General features: G+C 40.8%; 1 protein-coding gene across 13 annotated transcripts; it reads right to left on the reverse strand.

Moving 5' to 3' along the window:
- Positions 1 to 733: 733 nt before the first annotated feature.
- LOC135502737 (arf-GAP with SH3 domain, ANK repeat and PH domain-containing protein 2-like) lies at positions 734 to 17632 on the reverse strand. Of its 13 annotated transcripts, none has more exons than XR_010449823.1 (29): positions 17437 to 17632; positions 16922 to 16994; positions 15279 to 15427; positions 15046 to 15170; positions 14767 to 14842; positions 14445 to 14498; positions 14199 to 14284; positions 13593 to 13752; positions 13152 to 13178; positions 11997 to 12023; positions 11075 to 11245; positions 10836 to 10883; positions 10426 to 10477; positions 10088 to 10306; positions 9774 to 9907; positions 9384 to 9472; positions 9059 to 9242; positions 8652 to 8743; positions 8366 to 8552; positions 7827 to 8154; positions 7469 to 7498; positions 5558 to 5722; positions 5253 to 5307; positions 4977 to 5032; positions 4237 to 4493; positions 3858 to 3924; positions 2529 to 2585; positions 1801 to 1837; positions 734 to 1077 (listed from the first exon to the last, which is right to left on the reverse strand). XR_010449823.1 is itself a non-coding variant. In XM_064795756.1 (28 exons), coding segments are annotated over exons 1-28 (3084 nt in total). In that variant the 5' UTR covers positions 17572 to 17632; the 3' UTR covers positions 734 to 1076. The 13 variants fall into 13 exon arrangements, 9 of the variants coding, with proteins under 9 accessions (XP_064651826.1, XP_064651825.1, XP_064651828.1 ...); XR_010449821.1 differs by having other exon boundaries at positions 734 to 1292; XR_010449822.1 differs by having other exon boundaries at positions 1801 to 2585.
- Between the last annotated feature and the right edge of the window lie 677 nt (positions 17633 to 18309).

Genomic DNA, 18309 nt, shown 5'->3' on the forward strand with positions numbered 1-18309 from the left:
CATATGAATAATTGTCATCCATTTCGTTTGTCTTTTTGGTGTACTGTAACTCATACTCCTGGTTGTTTGCAACACTGTAAGGATAGGGTGTCCCCACGTCCTCTGGCCAAGATCAGTCCAGTGAATAATCAGTCCCCAGTCATCTTATAAAACTGCCACAGCTGGTCCCAAGCCCAGATATAGAGAGGAGGGTTGAACATGAGGCCAGCAACCTTGCCCTGTAAAAGAAACCCTTGCCATAGACACAGTACCAACAGCTGGCAACTGGACCTGGAGACTGACATGAAGACCATAGGTAGTGCGTGGCCTTTGGTTCAAATACGTGTGTACACATGGAATGTCCTTGACCCTTGCGATTGCTTGCCAGACGAGAACCAAGGCAATAGTATCCCAAGTGTCTATTCCTGGGCCAAGGTAGCCCAGTCCCTGAACACAGTCACCCAACTGACATATCAAGGGCAGCTTTGAACCTAGAACATCAAGATCTTTGGCAGGAGACCCAAGTTACCTCATGTAGGCATGGAGTAGTCCCCGACGGTACAAGGGCACCCTCTTGCAAGCAGGGCAGACAACATGACTCCTTCCGCAAGTTCCAGGTAAGTACCAGGTATGCATCAAGTGAAATTGCCTGATCAGTGATATCTCAGGATTGGTATAGGGCTGCTTAAGGCTCACAGCAGCACTCTCACTGAGTCTTAAGAAGGACAAGTGGATCATCAAACAGAGACAGAAGTCATGCCATGTGATAAATTTATTAACTTTCTTTATAATTTTACAATATATCCATATATATATATTAACAAAGACTTCTCATGGTTTTACATAAGTACTGATATCTTATACACGACTATACGTGTACAACAACTAACTCTAACAAAGTCATCCTTGAACAAGGTTTAAATTTGATTGCAAGTTATAGTACAGGACCAAAGTATATTTTGACACTGTCAATTGAAATAACCTCCAATCGGTTCTGTAGCTGCCAAATCGTGTAGGACCAAAGTTTGGTAGCTACATCCAGTGGTCAATAACTGAACCAGTCAGTTATCATTTTGAGAGGAAAGACTGCGACGATCTCTGGAATATCAATCATAAAGTCACTATCAGTACAGTAGATTGTGCCAAAATAAACTTAGTCTCAGAATTCGATTTATTCTGGCCGGAATCAGAGCACATAATACATATGTAGATCCTATCTTAATTTTACAAAATGAGTCAATTTCTCTGCAATAAGTCTGTTGTGCCCGGGTATGGTAAGGTAAGGTACCGGGATGGCAGAAGACTAGCCTTGTCTGAAATTGGCAAGAAAAAGCAAGAATACTTCATTACTTAGAGATACCTCAAAAATACTTAGAGATACCTCACAAGAGATACCTCACAACTGGAACAAATCAACAGGCCAAGTTGCATAGAGAGCCTTTATATAATAAACTTCGATTTTGAAAGTTCAGTGACCAGGTGATTCTCATGTACAGTGGAACCTCCGTTAGCAGACACCTCTCTATTAAGGACAACCTCTCTATTAGGGACACTAGTTTTGGTCCCAAATTCGTTGTTTCCATTCAATTTGACCTCTCTTATCTGGACACCTCTCTATTAAGGACATCACTTGTCAGTCCCGAGGGTGTCCTTAATAGAGAGGTTCTACTGTACTACAAATTCAATGCACATAAACAAGGGAGCTTCACACTAAAATAATTCTCTGCCGAGACAACCATTGTCCTGTCCTTTCCTTGGTGAAGGCAGCTAACTAACTAATTGACACCAATTTATGACAGGACAGCGAAAAGATTCACTCACCAACTTTCGAACCAGCTGAATACAAGGCTTGGATCATCTGTTAGAAATAGGGGAAAATATTACACAGTTTTAAAAATAAAAGCTCATCTCTCATTAATTTCTGCAGTTCCCTCTCATTAAAGGGTTCAGGAATGCATAGGAATATGTTGCAAATGTCACATTCATGGGGTTTAGATTAAGAATGTGTATAAAAATATATTTGATAAACACATCACATAGTCGATAGCATACATGTATCTTATAGTATATCATAGATCTTTACACATTTGTATTGGTTATTATTATTGGTTCAGATTTCATAGGAATCAAAAATAGAGAGATCTATATACCCAATACAAATCCAATTATTATATTTGGAGGACATTTTATCAACTCTTCTATAGCTAGGGGATATAAAGTCACCGTGCCCCATCTTGGAAAACTTGCCAAGGCGATCAGGACAACCAGCCCAGGCAATCAGGACAACCGGCCCAGGCAATCAGGACAACAGGCCCAGGCAATTAGGACAACCGGCCCAGGCAATCAGGACAACCGGCCTAGGCAACCAAGACAATTCCAAGCTACCACCTAATCTTGTTAGCACCAACTTGAATATGATTATATTCAGTTCATTTGTAATTGTACCTTTTTATTCATCACGACATTCATTTCATTAACCCTAATCTCCAACATTAAACACACAGAATTTTCCAAAATAGATTTGATTTTCAAACTTGATAGTTCCATACCTTTTGGAAACTCGCCACCACTTCAGCTGTATGAATCAATGTATTTGTCTCCTGGAACTGTAGAACATACATCAACGTAGGGCATTACAAGGAAATCCTTTAAACTTTGGCGGAATTTAAGCCTTGATAGAAATGAAGTTCCCATCAAATGAAAGTTTCCTAACTGAGCAGCATTTTAACAAAACTGCTGCATAACGAAAAATCTCCCATTCGTAAAGTCAGCCCACAGGGCAACTCTGTGATACACAATGTTTTGTACATGTACTACAACAATATATTGGCAAAAATTCTTCTCATTTAATCCATGTTAATTGCTTATAATACAATCACAATAACCCTCATGCTCTTAGACCAGAAACCTACAAGAACGTGAGTACTTCATTTGACCATAAAGAAAGAAACAATTCACACCTTCTTTATAAAGTTTTTGGCATAGACTGAATGTACACATAGACATTTGTACAACATTGAATATATGGAATCTACATATAAAAAATTCACTTTTAATCATGTTAATTCTGACTGCTCTTTACATTTTCTGGTGGGCATACAGATATTTTGGCAAATCTAGGAATAATCCCAACAATTTCACAACCCCAATTTTAAACAATAGATGAATATTTTTAAAGCGATATCTAAAAATAGGAAAGTCTCTTTCGTCAAAAACATTCATGGACAGAAATATATTATATTATCGTAATCTTGATCACATTGGCCTTTGCACCAAACATTTTTGAGGTGACATTTTAAGCTCAGCTCTAAATTTTCAGAAATAGTTTATCAGTTAAGTATATGTCTATGGTGAGGACTGCATAAAAATCATCATTAGACTTGAAGGCATGTATGTCATTTCTGTGAAGAATGACAGTAGAGGTGCTCCATGAATATTAGCGTGTCAGCGACGAGCGGGAGCTCCTCGGAGAGACTGAAGCTGATTCCACAGGATGCACATTGTATGGTTAGAAAGCAGGCAAACTCTTCGCTGGCTGGGTCAAAAAAGCTCACCACTACAGGACACCATCACCACGAAAACATGGCCGCCATCTATCACCTTACTACCCACAACAACCTGATCTGTACTCGTGGTAAAATTGACAGACGTCTACAAAGCACTGACTACTGTGTAGTTTCCATTCCAGGCACTAGGGGAGCTGACACCGGGATCAAACGTCTACCATGCCAAAATACAATCACATCCATTTCAGCCAATAGGGGGTGCAGCTACCAACTAATCCAAGCATTTCTCGTAGCACCACAGTAAAGTTCCTAATCCTTCCACTAGGGGATGCTGTCACCAGTGTCCCAAGATGCATCAGTAACGTCACTCACTGAGTATATGAACAAAACTGACGGGGAACATTCCCCGCCGATCGGGTTGGCCTGCTATCTCACCTTCCTGAAATATCAAATAAGAAGATAAATCCGCAAGCAGTCATTAGCTGCATTGGTTATCCTTTTGGATAAGTGGTGACAGTTTTTTTCCAACAAAACAGCAGAACTCAAATATGGCTTCGAGGCCAGTTTTCTGTTATCTGACAGCTAGGGCAAGATGAGCTCAATGTCACTGCCAACAGAGACCATTAACTCAGGGCTACTGGTTCATGCGAGTTCTGTTTGATGTCATGATGGATACTCCGTAGGCCAGGTGGTTGGCACAGAAATGCCCTCATGACAGAGAACTCATGTAGGCGTCATCATGGCTACTTACCCACCATGTCTCATCCTCCTCCCTCAGCACCAATATAATCTCACCCTCCTGAAACGTCAACTCATCCCTTTTATCCGCAACACACGGATACAGTGCGCGACAACGCCGCCGCTGTACGCCACCAGGCTCCGACCCAGAACTCTTCTTCTGCCTCCGCACCGGGACGGGTGGGTTTCCTCTACCTGCAAAGTCATTCGAGCTCAGACTACCTGGGGATTTCAACGGTTCATTGTTGATGAAAGTCTTAACGCTATCAACTGAAAATACAAAATACTCCACTAAAATACTTGCCACTCACATTAGGTCTAAGTTATTCAATACAGGTGGAACTAATCATCAAACAATACAAACAGTAAGAAAAAGACTAAGAGCAAACTGACTGAGGCTATAGAGTGGTTTTCTCTATACAGATCAAGAGACACCAACCCTCTCTGAACACAGACAATGGCCTTTTCAGACTTAACAGCTATGATAATATAATCAACTATTATCACTGAGCTGTTCTATGTGTGTCAATTACTAATCCCTTCTTTGTGTGACACAACTCTCGTATATATGTTCTTGGGACAATGGATCACTCAGACATTTGACAATGCACAGGGTAGACAGTCAAGTGTTGTTAACAAAAACTATTAGGAGAAGAAAATTCACATGTGTTAACAACCCTTCTAAAAACGTCAGTTAAAGGATCTTAAACAGTACCAATGCTGGTATAATGGCAAGATCCCGGCACTACTCACCTTGGTCGCTGCTGGACCGGGTGTGTCGTGGAAACGGCTTGGGCTTCAAGGCTGAGCTGAAAAACAACAAAGGTTTTCATTCAAGTTGCAGGTTGTTAGTGTTAGGTTTACCAAAGTTTGTCAGCACTTTTCAAGCTCATGTTGTCAATCTCCACTGAAGAAGAGATCGACATGTTTTACAGTCCTCTGGAGGGATGCCAATTTCTCCACTCGTGAATTTCTCAGTTATGAAATGTAAATTCTTTCGTTTTTGCTGGCTCTTGATTCATGACTTACTCTGACTGTTCACTCTGACTTGTTGGCACTGTAGGAGGGAGTACAAGTTTAGCACCTGCAGAAAAGAATTGAAAAAAACATTTTATAATATTACAGCATGTTTAGACTGAGTGGGTATTTGCGTGGTCTGCTAAGATGGCCAGAGACAGTTTAATGCTTTCGTGCAAAAAAGACTACTAATCATATTTCTTCTGGCTTTTCAATCAAAACATAAACTCGTGTGATTTTTATTTCTGTGAAACGACATAATCTGCAAATCTCACTAATTGTTTTGGCAGATACAAGATATAGGAACTGTGAACTACCTGAGGGAAAGGATTTGGCTGGCAAAGGAGGAGGCTCTGAGGGTGTCCGTCGGTGGGTGGGTGCGGTGGGGGTCTTTGGTCCAGGGGGAAGTGGAGCTGGCTTCTTCTTAGTGGGGACTGGTGGGGGTGCCACTGTCCCATTGTTTGGGATAATGAGATTCGGAACTGGAAAAAATCATTATTTTCTAAAAAATATCTACAGGAAGGGGTATTTTGCTTAATTTTCAAACCAGCTAACTGGTCACGGTATCTGAATAGGGGAACAAAAATATTTTAGATTCCAACCTTCCAGAATTTGTGGTTCTTGCAATGAAAGGACGTATTTCTAATCTCTGCTGTTTTAAAGGACAGCATAAGAAACTCTGAGGCAAAGAAACTAACGTCATGTTCAACCCTCACCACGAGTGAACTATTTAGCATAGTACAAAGAGAGCAACTATAAACAAACCAACAGAACTACGATACTTTGTATCTGATACAGTCTTGTCCTGAGGTAATATTGGAAGGCAAAAATGAGGCGATGGATTACAAAATGATAACATCATGTCTGTACAGCATTGGCATCTATAACATATGTGACTCGCTCTACCAAAACTAGGCGCTTGTCGCATCTGAACTCGACAGGTTGATACGGACTTGTTGTTCATTTCCCTATTGTAGACCTTTTGTGAAATCTATTACAAACTGATTTGGTCACATTTCACAAAAGGTCTACAATAGGGAAATGAAAAACAAGTCCGTATCAACCTGTCAAGTTCAGATGCGACAAGCGCCTAGTTTTGGTAGAGCGGGTCACATATCACATACCAAATGCTTTGGCAAAAACTTTAAGTGTACATTAGTGGTCAAGCACTGATGTAATGTCATCTTTTTGTCGACCATGGCCACTAGATGGCAGCACATAACCTATGGTCTGTCGAGGTCGTCTGATTTAGACTGAACAGACTGATCGTGTCAAGTCAAAGAAATCAACTACACAACACACTATCACTATTTATAGATATATGAACACTGTATACCTGCAATTCCTACTGATGCATGTGAAACAAAGAATAAGAAATCTGGTTTAGTGACAAGGATATGATGAAGGCATTGTGAGACACATGCAAGTGATAGTGATGACCTCGATTGACGGACATGCCAAGGTGACAGGGCTGCATTCATGTGAGTGCAGCAGACTGTGGGTGGGGGTTTAAGAGTGAGATGACAATGGTTATATCACTGCCGTATAAATCTGCGATTTGAAAATTCCAGACGAAAATGATTCTACACATGTACAGCTTCTACAGAGCTTTATTTGTGCCTGCCTCACGTCCATATTTGGTTAGGACATTCACAATCTGAAATAAGGTGTAGATACATCTAATAACACGTACAACCTGATAGTTTCAGGGGGCATTTTTGTAATCATCTAGATGCACAATACAGGGTTGTTTAGGCTTATGTACAATCTAATCTAACACTGAAATCTGTAGTACGACACATCATGAAAAATCTTGATATTACAACAAAAATAGTAAAAATAAATAGGGTGTTAGGTATGAAGAGTATATGGTACGACACCTAAACACTCTCCAGACTGGCAGTTAAGTGAATAGAGGTTACGAAGTGAAATAAACATGTTTGATTGAACGGTTGCCTGAACAAATAGAAAATGGGTTTGAGAGTCAGAATGCAGGATACACAAGCACAAAAGAAAAATATGGATCAAATTTTATTTTGTCACAAAAACAACACAGGGGAAGTACAAAAAGCTATAAAACAGTCACCTTCAGAGAACAAAACAGTTGTTTATTTTCAATTAAGGTTTTCAGTTTGGTTGTTTTTTTGACAGAATAAACTTCAGGCCACAAACTAAAGAGGGAACAGCCAGTCAAGATTTTACAACATTCCAATGCATTTTGTGTTTACCTGACAGACATAGGGAGTGACGGTAGAATACTAGAATGGAAGAGGGTAACATTGTACTGAACCGGAGCTGGGCGGACACTCACAGGATGGCTAAAGCCCCACCCCTTGCAAACGAGAGATTTTCATTGCCAAACAGGACTATACCACCTCAATGTGTGGTTTTGTAATACACTGCATACATTCGAGCTCTCAGTTTTCTGGCGGTGGACTTGGTGCCGAGAAAAAAGTTGTGGATCTATACTACACAGGCCGACCTCAAAACCCGGGGCATGAAACCTACAGACGCAATAGAAAGCCGTAGCCTAACCTACAATCTGTGTAGCAAAGCTTGCTCTGATCAGTTTAGAAAGATTCTCACCTTTCGGTTTATGAGGAGGTGGGGGAGGTGGCTGGCCCTTTGGACTCGTCCCAAACCCGAAACCCCTCCCATCCATTTGATCCGAGGGTTTCGTTCCAGGTGGCGGTGGCAAATAAAGATTCACGCCAATGTCTATTGCACTCGAAGGTCGTGACCGAACTTTGAACTCTCCCAAGCGGGGCGCTGGCCGTTCGTCTAGCTCATCGTCACTGAAATCGACACCGTCGAGACCGTCGACGGGATCGTAGATATGGTCCTCCTGGATCAGATCCCAGTCAATGTTCACGTGATGGAACATGTCTGTCTTGTGGTTTATTGCATGTTTTAGCTGGAAAAATCAGAAGATGAAGTTTGTATTTTTTGTCTCATTTGGGACAACTCAACAATAACCAAAGACACAGAATGCCATGTGAAGGCCTAGTTCTTTTTCAAATGCCTAATCAATTTCAGGCATCCAAAGTGCCCTTGCAAACTGTGCTAACTGAGTGGACATGATGACAGGAAGGAAATGTGAAGAAAAGATTAAAGATTTTTCTTACCAATTCTATGCACGTATCAAACCCGTATTCGGTGGCAATATCTAGCGCTGTTTGCCCATTACCGTTCTGCAATGTGACAATGTGCATCTTGGTTCTGAGTAATAACTTCATACACTCTGTTCGATTATATTTGGCACAGATGTGGAGGGCTGTGTCACCAAGTTTAGTTGTCCGTTCCAAGTCATTGCTGAAAAAAGAATTCGGGAACTGATCATAACTGCAACTTTTTTGTGACATTCTCACAGACCTTGGTCCGTATTTGCTTGTTAGGTTTTGCTTTGCTTACCTCATTGAATTCTGTATAATGAAATCGACCATATGTAGTGATGTACCGTCCTCCTGTTGAATGGCTAAGTGTAGGGCTGTCTCATTATTTGGCTGAAATAGCAAACACATTATGTTCAGCATCAATGAAAGAACTCCAGCTCAATGGCCAGTGTTTGGTACTAAAGTGATGCTCGGTTTGTTAACCGGATGGACCAGTGTGGGATTTGTGGAAGTCATATTCCTGATTCGTGACATCCCTTTGAATAATCTGGACCTAAGCACCTGTCCAAGCAGACAAAACCAACACAAGGGGTGAATGTGAACCCATTGTTGACTCAAACCCTGCAAATTTAATCGGCCAAAGTCTCAATGACGTAATCCACAACCAAAGAGTGAAGACTGAAAAGAGCGAGTTCTTCTACCTACCATGTCAGGTAAGGGGCACATCAAGTTGGCCCCCTCAGAGAATACTTGTAATAACGATAGGATGTCCTTTGAGAGAATAGCTTGTTTAAGGTCTTGTCGGATAGCCTCGGAGCTCGTATAAATCTTGATCGCAAAGTGATGTTTCTCGTATTTGTCTCGGATGAAATCCTTTCTTTCTTGGCTTCTGTTAAAAAGAAACAAATGGGGATGAAAAATTGTTCCATTCGTGAGTAAATTTATTGATTTCACACCTCTGGTCCCCACTACTGTTCACAACAAAGCCTAATCCAGGATAACAAATCATTGATTTCCATTCTTTACTTACATTTGTTGTGAGGGTGTGATTTTCTGTGCAGGGCTGAGTGTTGCTTCCATAATTTCATTGAAACTCGCATTACCTATCACCCGAGCAAGCTGAAATCAACATAAATTTGTAACACTGAGGCGGTTTATTTAGGACCAAAGGTATTAGTATCAGCAAAGGTAAAGGGTACATTACGCACAATGGCAGCACAGGCCATAATGACTGCTTTTATAACCCTGAAACCCAGATCATTTCGGAACACAAATATACCATTACGCACCAGAGATTTAGTGGTTCACATTGTATCACCTCAAGAATACGAACAAACTCTTCCCCGTAAACATGGGAAATGAGTAACATGAACAACTCTTTCGTTTTACAAGGGTATAAAACCTGCTCTAGGACACTCACCAATAACTGCGACGTCCCCAGATCATCAATGACTATCGACTGCATCCGGGAGATATGGACCCCCATTTCCCGATGGATACCACAGCACTCCAGACACACCAGGACTCCTAGATTCGTGGACAACCATTCTGGCTCTGAAGAAAATAAAGAAACATTTTAACAGTAAGTTTGAGCTTCATTGACTGAGCTGAAAACCAACTCTATCAAGACAGTCATCGAACTTGAGTGGACCTGTAGTACTTCAGGAGCCCAAGACTCTCCACCAGTGGGGTAGGCCTCGTGGCCGTTTCTTCGGCAAGTAACTATCAACCTACCAGGCGCAGAACAATCACAGCAGTATCGATTGCCCGGTAATTTCTTCACTTCGCCGATTATACTCCTGGTAAGCTCTTTCACGCTTTGGTTGACGGTGTTGTCCTCGGGTGAGTCGGTAAACGCTTTCATCAAGACGGCCTCCTTTGCATTGTGCAGGACAGATAACCATTCCTCCAACTCCTTCATGTCCTCCGCCTGGAATCGATAGGTTCGGATTTCTGGAAGAGAGGTGATCATGTTAGATATTCTTGACTGTTTTGAGAATCTTTCTGACAATTTCAAGACGAAACACAGCCCGAAGACCATGCCTGATTTCAAAATATGCAATGTAACTTACGAGATCCTGACATTAAGTCGAAGCATCGTTTCGTCGGGTCGTCAGTAGCAACCTTTAAATACAAGAGGAACAATCAGAAAAAATTTAACCTCAACATATGCTGATCCTAGCGATCAATACAGTATGATTTTTGGAATACCACTCAAGGCCCTCTTGAAACTTGTTATGGAACAAGAATGTTCATAAAAATGTTCGTGATAGTCAATTATTTCATCCGGCCCAAGCCCGTATTGTGACTGTAGAGTTTGTGTTAGTACAGGCCCTTCATGTCAGTTGAGTTAGGTCTACATTCCAGAGTTAATGAAACGTTTTTGAAGCATGATACCCAAGAGAGAGCACCACTTCATCAATACCCAGCTGTCAAAGATAGCAATATGAAGCTAGTGGCGGTTTCAAACATTTGAACCTACCTTTGCTGAACATGTGAGTAAGTTAAGTTTCACTGGCTCTTTGCTCGACTGAAAAGAAATATTAAGAGATTCATTATCCAAATTCAGATCAACATGATACATTTCTGTCCAGATGAGCACCTCATGTGTTGGCATGGTCGAACATTGCCAAGTGATGGCGTCAGACTCTGTTGATTTCAGCGTCGATGTGAATTCCGTATTTGCCGTTGAAAAGAAGGACCGAGTTTTGTTACACTTACATCGGACCGGCTGATAAACATGATTCCATCTTTTATCATGACCTTCCGCCGCAGCCAAACTTTCTTCAACATATTCTCGCTACGCTTGGACAAGTATCCTTGCTTCTCGCACCCGTGGACTTTGTTCCCCGACAACTGGTGGAGATTGTATCCCATCTCTTTGGAAGTTGGCTGAAAGAAAGGACAGGTTTTTTTAACACTCTTTATGAGAGGTTTCCAAATGTACATGATGAACATCGGTTGCCATTTTGGTTAATTCCTCATACACAAACTCAACCCTGTCAATAGACGAGTACTTCTTTACAACAAACATCATTTTAAAGAAAGAACTCATCCACCTAACTTTTTTGTTCCTTATTTGTTGATCTTTTGGTAAGACAAGACAGAAAGCATTTGATGCAGTGACATGCACATGCGAATGTATTGGCAGTGAATTTTTAGCCACATGGAAATGTACAATAGATCACAAATAGAATATATACAGAAGTATACATAATTAGATTCTGTTCTGACATCAACTTCATCCACAGTCATAAGAATGAATCGATATTTAAGTTCAAGCCGGAGACAGGGTACCACAAACCAGGATTCAACCAAGACACACAGGCTATGATACACAACTTGGAGAGCTGACGAAGCCACGAGCTAAACCACCTGAACACAACACCTTTAATAACACATGTGCTTCCAAACAGGGACAAAATATCAATCAAAATGATGATTAAAGCCAAAGGTTTCCAAGCTTGCAAATGGCACATTTCAACTTCACATGTTCTTGTAGGCTTATGACTTGCCTACTCAAAGGTACAAAACATCGTAAATCCTTTTTTTAAACTTTGAAATGATTAGCATTTTGAACTAATATTTTGTCCCTGAATTCAAGCGAAGCCTTAGGAATCAATTCAAAGCATATCATGGTTACCAAAGTTTCATGATCAGATGTGACTCCCTGAAATTCAAAAGATAAAAACCCAAACTAGAAGCATCAGCTTGAATAAGTGCACAATCGAAGATAATGGACGATTTCTCAAAAGTTAATCACTGACAACTTTTTAAATGAGCAACAGATAATTTCACAAAGAATTGACAGATGTACGACATCAATCCGATCAATATTTAAAGGAAAATGACATCCAAATTTAATTCTACTTTACGCTTTAAGGCTCATGCCATGCATTTCTGATTTGACAATTATAGATACGACATCAACGCAAGGCTACGGGTCAAGGTAAAAAATGGACATTAGCAGAGAAAACCGAAAGGGCTCAAACTAAGCAGACAACTTGTGGTCATCCCTGAATTACAATTTGCCACAGCAGCCATTGCAGTGGCATGGCAAAAACTCTTCCAGTCAGTTAACAATATTACTTGAAGTGAACATTCCATGGCTGTATTCCTCTGGCAAAAAGAATGTGGATGTGAAATGAACAGAAAAGGCCACAGTCTTTTTCACAATAACATAATCGTGCCACATAATGAGAGTATTGAGCAATGCTCTTTTCTTTTTGATGTGGCAACAGAATGCTGGAGTATGCTAATGATCTACTGTTCGTGAGACGATGAACTCTGAAGCGCCCAGCAAACGAGTGATTCTGATCGCAATGACCTGCAATCTTTTTTACATGCAACAAAAGTCTCCTGTTTGCGGTGGGCATTGCAGATACCTGCAACATGAGTTGTTCATGTTACCTGTCACGATACAAAATCAAGCGGCTTTAGATGAGACTTTTTTGTACCTTGGTTAGCATGCCCGCTGCCAGGTGATTAACTGAAAATGTGAATTTGTTATTTAATAGCAAGCCCATCAGCGCACCGCACTGAAAGTCGCTGAAAACTGAGAAAAAAAAAAAATTTTTTTATTCCACCCTCCTGAAAAAAAGGACGCTAACCAAGGTATGAAAAAAGTCTCGCCATACCCGTGCAAACACGAGATCTCTCTGTCACCCATCGCACAATAATAATTACAGGCCGCAGTGATAAAAATCGTTCGTTGCGGGCACTCATTTTAGATATATCTGGTGTATGTAGCAAGTTTGAGCCCCGGAAAACCATTCCCAATGACAGAACCGTTACTTACGGAGATCAAGCCTCGAAAACAAGAATGCTTTTGAAGAGAATGAACAGATGATGATGACAAAAAGAATTTGAGTGATAAAATTTTCTCGATTACATGTACATCCTTCTCCGAATGAACCAAATAACAATGAATGAAATCAGTTTATGCCATGGCTGCATGCTAATTGTACAATAGGACATTCTTGCATCTTGAAAAGTAAGAAGCTGCCTCCACCGCATTCCAACTTCAGTCAAGAAGCCTTGAAAGAGTAAGTAGATTGGAACAGCAATGCTTTTCATCAGGGCCTACAAGCAAAAATATATAAGCCCAGCTAAAAATCAACATCCCTGACTTCCAAATCACCTCCAACCATAATCTGCTTACTCTTTACGAGCAAGGCAACGTTCCCGAGGGCAGGGATGATGGTCCAGGTATAAGAGACAAGTAATTATAGCAACACACCTCTTTATAAACAGCCAAGACGTTTTTCAGCGAGTCTCTCAAGTCAACCAAGTTCCGTCGCTCTAAGTCCTGGCGTTGTTTCGTCTTATGGATATTCGAGCAAAGATCGTCGATATAACTTGTGAAGTGATTGACAACCTTCATGCCATCTGTGAAGAAACTGAAAAGAACAAAGACATACAGATGAATGTGATTTCTCTTTTACAGCAGCTTTGATCCTTTGATGTGAAGCTTCCATGACTCAATAATCTTGTCCGATATTCAAGTGAGGTTGTGGGGACCTCACACGACAGCCGTATAGGTCCGGACGGTCAACAGAATGGAGATCAGATTCTTCCTGGCCACTGTTTATCTAAGACATGCATCACATTCAAGCGCGATAGCACAGTGGAAGAGAATCTGAATCTTGTAATCGGAAGGTCATGGGTTCGAGCCCAGTGCCACTCGAGTGCAATCTCAGTTGCTTGAAATGACCAAGTGTAATGCAGTATGTGCACTCCTTGGTTCGTGGGTTAGGCTGAGGAACACTATGCAGTGCTACGAGACTGCTATACAGTATAAAGCGCGAAAGAACATACGTTTCAAATTTCAGTTCCTTCAACTTACTTTGTTTGTGCCTTGTAATATTCCACTAAATGTTGAAGTAATTCCACACCTTTTCTCGTCTTGAATTCATTGACTTTGATCAAATACTGCAAGAAAAGAACATCGAGGAATAAATCAACCAAAAAGAAATCACAGATTCTCAGAAGGAAAAAAATTCTGCGAGGGGTACCCTGATAGGGTCAAAAGAATCGTGCAGCCACTTTAACAGAAATCTGATTGGCCATTGCCCAATTCTGTTCTACTCACTTCACACATCTGTAACTGGAACATTCTTCTCTCTTTTTCCATTTCTTCAGCAATCTGTAAAAAAACAACAGTTGAATCAACTTCACCATCGCAATCTGTCAAATATAACTGAATACCAGCAAAGGGGTAACCGTTACAAGTATCTGTTGGATGAGACTAGAAGCTATGGTCCCTAGTACCAGAGTGTAAAACCCCAAATAGGGATAAGAACTTGCAAATTGTTGATTGATTTATGCTACCTCCCCTTTTCAAAGATATCTCGTGCTCTGTCCATGATTGAACTGAACTTGTACGTTTACACAGAGTTTACAAACAAACTCACCTCTGCGCCCGAGATCTCTGTCCGATGACATCCATGTTTCTCGGCCAACTGCTTCTTCTCTTTCTCAATCTTACCACTGAAAACAAAAATCAGATAAACTTCTAGATAAAGTCTGATTTCTTTGGCTGTATTGACGTTGATCAGCTATCGCGAGACTGTCACTCCAAGGGGAATGACAGCCAGGTTACCAAAATGCCGGGTCATCGGCCTCGAAGGGGACCATTCCACATCCTATCATCATGAGTCAGGCTAGGTAGGACTAGGAGTCACAAAACTTACTACTTGGTAAAGTAATCCTTCCAAGCCTTGTCGAATGGTTTCTTCAAATCTCCCTTCACGTCCCGAGAATCACCTTTCAGGAAAGATTCCATCGGAAACATCACAATGTTGTTTAAGTTCTGCATCTGAAGTAGAAAATGACATGTAGCTTGGTGTACTGTGAACCGCTTTGCCGGGGTCTTACTTTCGCGGATTTCACGAAAAAATTAAAAATATCGGCCTCAATCACCTACCAGGTTCTTCATGAGATCAGACAACTCCTTCGTCACGACGGCAAACTTCATGAATGCAGCACCAATTTCAGGCTCCTGTTCCTTGGACATGGCATTGTTGGCAAGGCGCGTAAAATTCTTGGCCAAATAATCCTCATTCATTGATTGACCTGGAACACACAGAGAGAATGCAGTCCTGTATTGTCAGGATTGTGGATCCCATGTACATCTATTCACATCACAGCTCATACTCATTGCTCAGCTGATCTTATTTGCACATAGGAAAGAATGTGCTAAGCTTTATTTCATGAACATTTGGCGAATGTGCCTGATTACATCAGATCAATGGCTATGAAATCAAAATAGTCTTGAGATGCCCCCTCTTGTCCATCTGTTGCCAGTAGCAATGTCATGAACTAAAAGACTTGTTTATTTAATGACTTGGCCCAGTATTCATGTCGAAGCAGCAGATCATGTAGCAATTAATCGTCGCCACTCCTTGGCTGGGATTTTACAATGCCACGAATGCTCGTCATTGTTTTGTAATGAAATTTGTCATGGCAACCAACCTCTTGGGACTTGTGATAAAATAGCATGCGTCATTCGACTAATTACCACATCGCGCTTGCAGTCTCAGTTGTCAATATGGCTAGAGGAAAGCAACCAACTCCTTACACGTACCATTTCATATATTCAGAAAGTTAACTACACCCCATTGTCAAGATAACAGGATGTTGTCCAATTGCCCACAAGCCATCATGCCGGGATGTCAATGAATGACTGTAGATATGTGTATGGAGACAATCAATTCAGGAAGTCACTAACATTACATTGAACACATGTTACACTTACAGAATGTAAAATGTGAACGCTTTAAAAAACACAAATTCAAGCTATTTTTGTCAATGTTTCTTCATTGTGTGTTTCGGTAAAACCGGGAGTGCCGAGTTTTTACCAGGAAGTTAACTTTTGAAGTCACGGTAAAGTCCATCAAGGAGAAGTGATAGCGTGGGCATGCATGTACATGTTTAATATCAAGAATTAATAAAGAGTCGTCTTGATTAACTCTTGATTTGTATGTTCATTCTACATCCCCTCAAGGCCCTATCACAACCCATATAATGTTTGTTCGGCCTCAAATTAGACCTCCGCAAGTTGGGGAGGAATGTGAGGGTGTATTGACAAAAACTAAATCAAATTTAGCCTATTTAGGTCAATGCACTTCAATGTAGTAGAATTAACGGAAGCAAATTATGGTAGATACAATGAGATGAATTAACAGATATCAGAGACAGTATCAGTCATCTCTACAATGTATCTATCATAGTATATCATTGACCCATTCATTGCTGCTACAGAAGTGAGAAATGACAAGAATTAAGTGAGGAGTTTTATGTCCTGTTTCATTTTTTGGAAGACGCTCACCAATCAATCAGGCCAATGGGGGCATAAAGTTGGCCTCAGTTGCCCCCCCCCCTCTTTGGCAAAAACAACTTTTTTCATCTCAGTAATTTTTCAAAGCTTTATATTTTGTGGTTATTCTTGGTAAGAAAGTCAAACGATTTTTCAGAGATATAACTAAGTTCTGTATTTTTGGCCACAAAAGAAATAGGGTCTGTAGGATTAACCCTGGGCTCACTTCGTGCCCAAGTCCCCATACTTACTAGTGCCAGAGTTATAAAGTGCCTTTACAGCTTTCTTTGTTCGGTTCAGCCCACTCCTGTCAAAGTCCAAATTCTGAAATCAGCAAACGAGTCCGATATATTTGCAATTTACTGTGTCTTTGAAATGCTTGCATTTCATCTTTCGAGCTCATCTATCATCTTCAGGCCGTCATCATCAAATCTTGCCTTACACCAGGTGGAGGAAACCACGGCTGGCCACGGCAAACAAAAGACTGCATGACAATAACTTATAACTATAAGTGTCAAAACTTAACTGCACTTGTCGCATCGCAGCTCGCTCGATATCATAACATGCTATAGGCCTATGCTTGACATCTTCATCGCTGCACGCTGTGCACGACGATACAGTAGGCCTACAACCTAGGCCTATTAAGTTATCATTAAGTTATTATAATTGGAGATGGAAGCTGCAAATGAGAATCAGATGATCATGAATGAAGAAGACATGCCAAAAAAATGTGAAAAGTGAAATCAGAAATGGGAGATTTTTTTACCTCTTCTAGATATGTCACTGTATCACGACATTTTGGCATTTTCTCAAAGAAACTTGACGTTGTTGGCGAATCCATATCCTCAGATGTAAGTGAAATAAACTCCGGTACGGAGAGATGCGTTGGAATCATGAACATTTTGATGTTTTTGAGGGCAATTTATCTAAGAAAATTGAGGAAGTACATTTTCAAAACATGAACTTATTGACCTTTTTAAATGGCGATCCCGCATGGAATTAAATCACGTTTTTCTGTTTTTAAAATATATGAATCCATCAATTATCTTTGTAAATCTAACTGATATCTGAATGAATATTTCTGGTAAGTATTATTATCAATGTTTTCAATCCAGCCTTTATTATAGAATTTCATCAAATCATTTTTGGCAAATTTCGCTTTGCCCGATGTAATCTTTCGCTAAAAGAGAGCAGCACTGCATGGCGGCCCGCGAATTTTTTTCCCAAGGATACTTGGTACCCAGTGTACATCTATCATCCAATCAGAGACTGTCACCATGTTTACGTAGCCACGTGCGTATCTATAATTAAGACTTCCACGTGTGTTGCAATCAGATGAATAACACAAGGGCATTCATGCTGCTTTGAACATGTTTAAAGGGAGGCTTGTGTCATTCCCCTGGTGGGGACTTACAGAACTTGTTGGGTGTGGTAAACGAGAAGTCTCCGGTCATTCACAGCCGGCGGCTGGTGTGAGCATCTTGACCCTCAAGCCTTGGATCCACTCCGCCGACCCGGACTCCGTTACACTAACGGACCGATTAACTCTGATGGTTCAGAATGGGTGTGAACCACGACACTGAACCATATTTTATACTTGGTTGTAGAAGGAATTGGGGAAATGATTTTAAAAAAATCG

This window comes from Lineus longissimus, chromosome 19 (genome assembly GCF_910592395.1).
Source record: "Lineus longissimus chromosome 19, tnLinLong1.2, whole genome shotgun sequence".
NCBI classification, from domain to species: Eukaryota; Metazoa; Nemertea; class Pilidiophora; order Heteronemertea; family Lineidae; genus Lineus; species Lineus longissimus.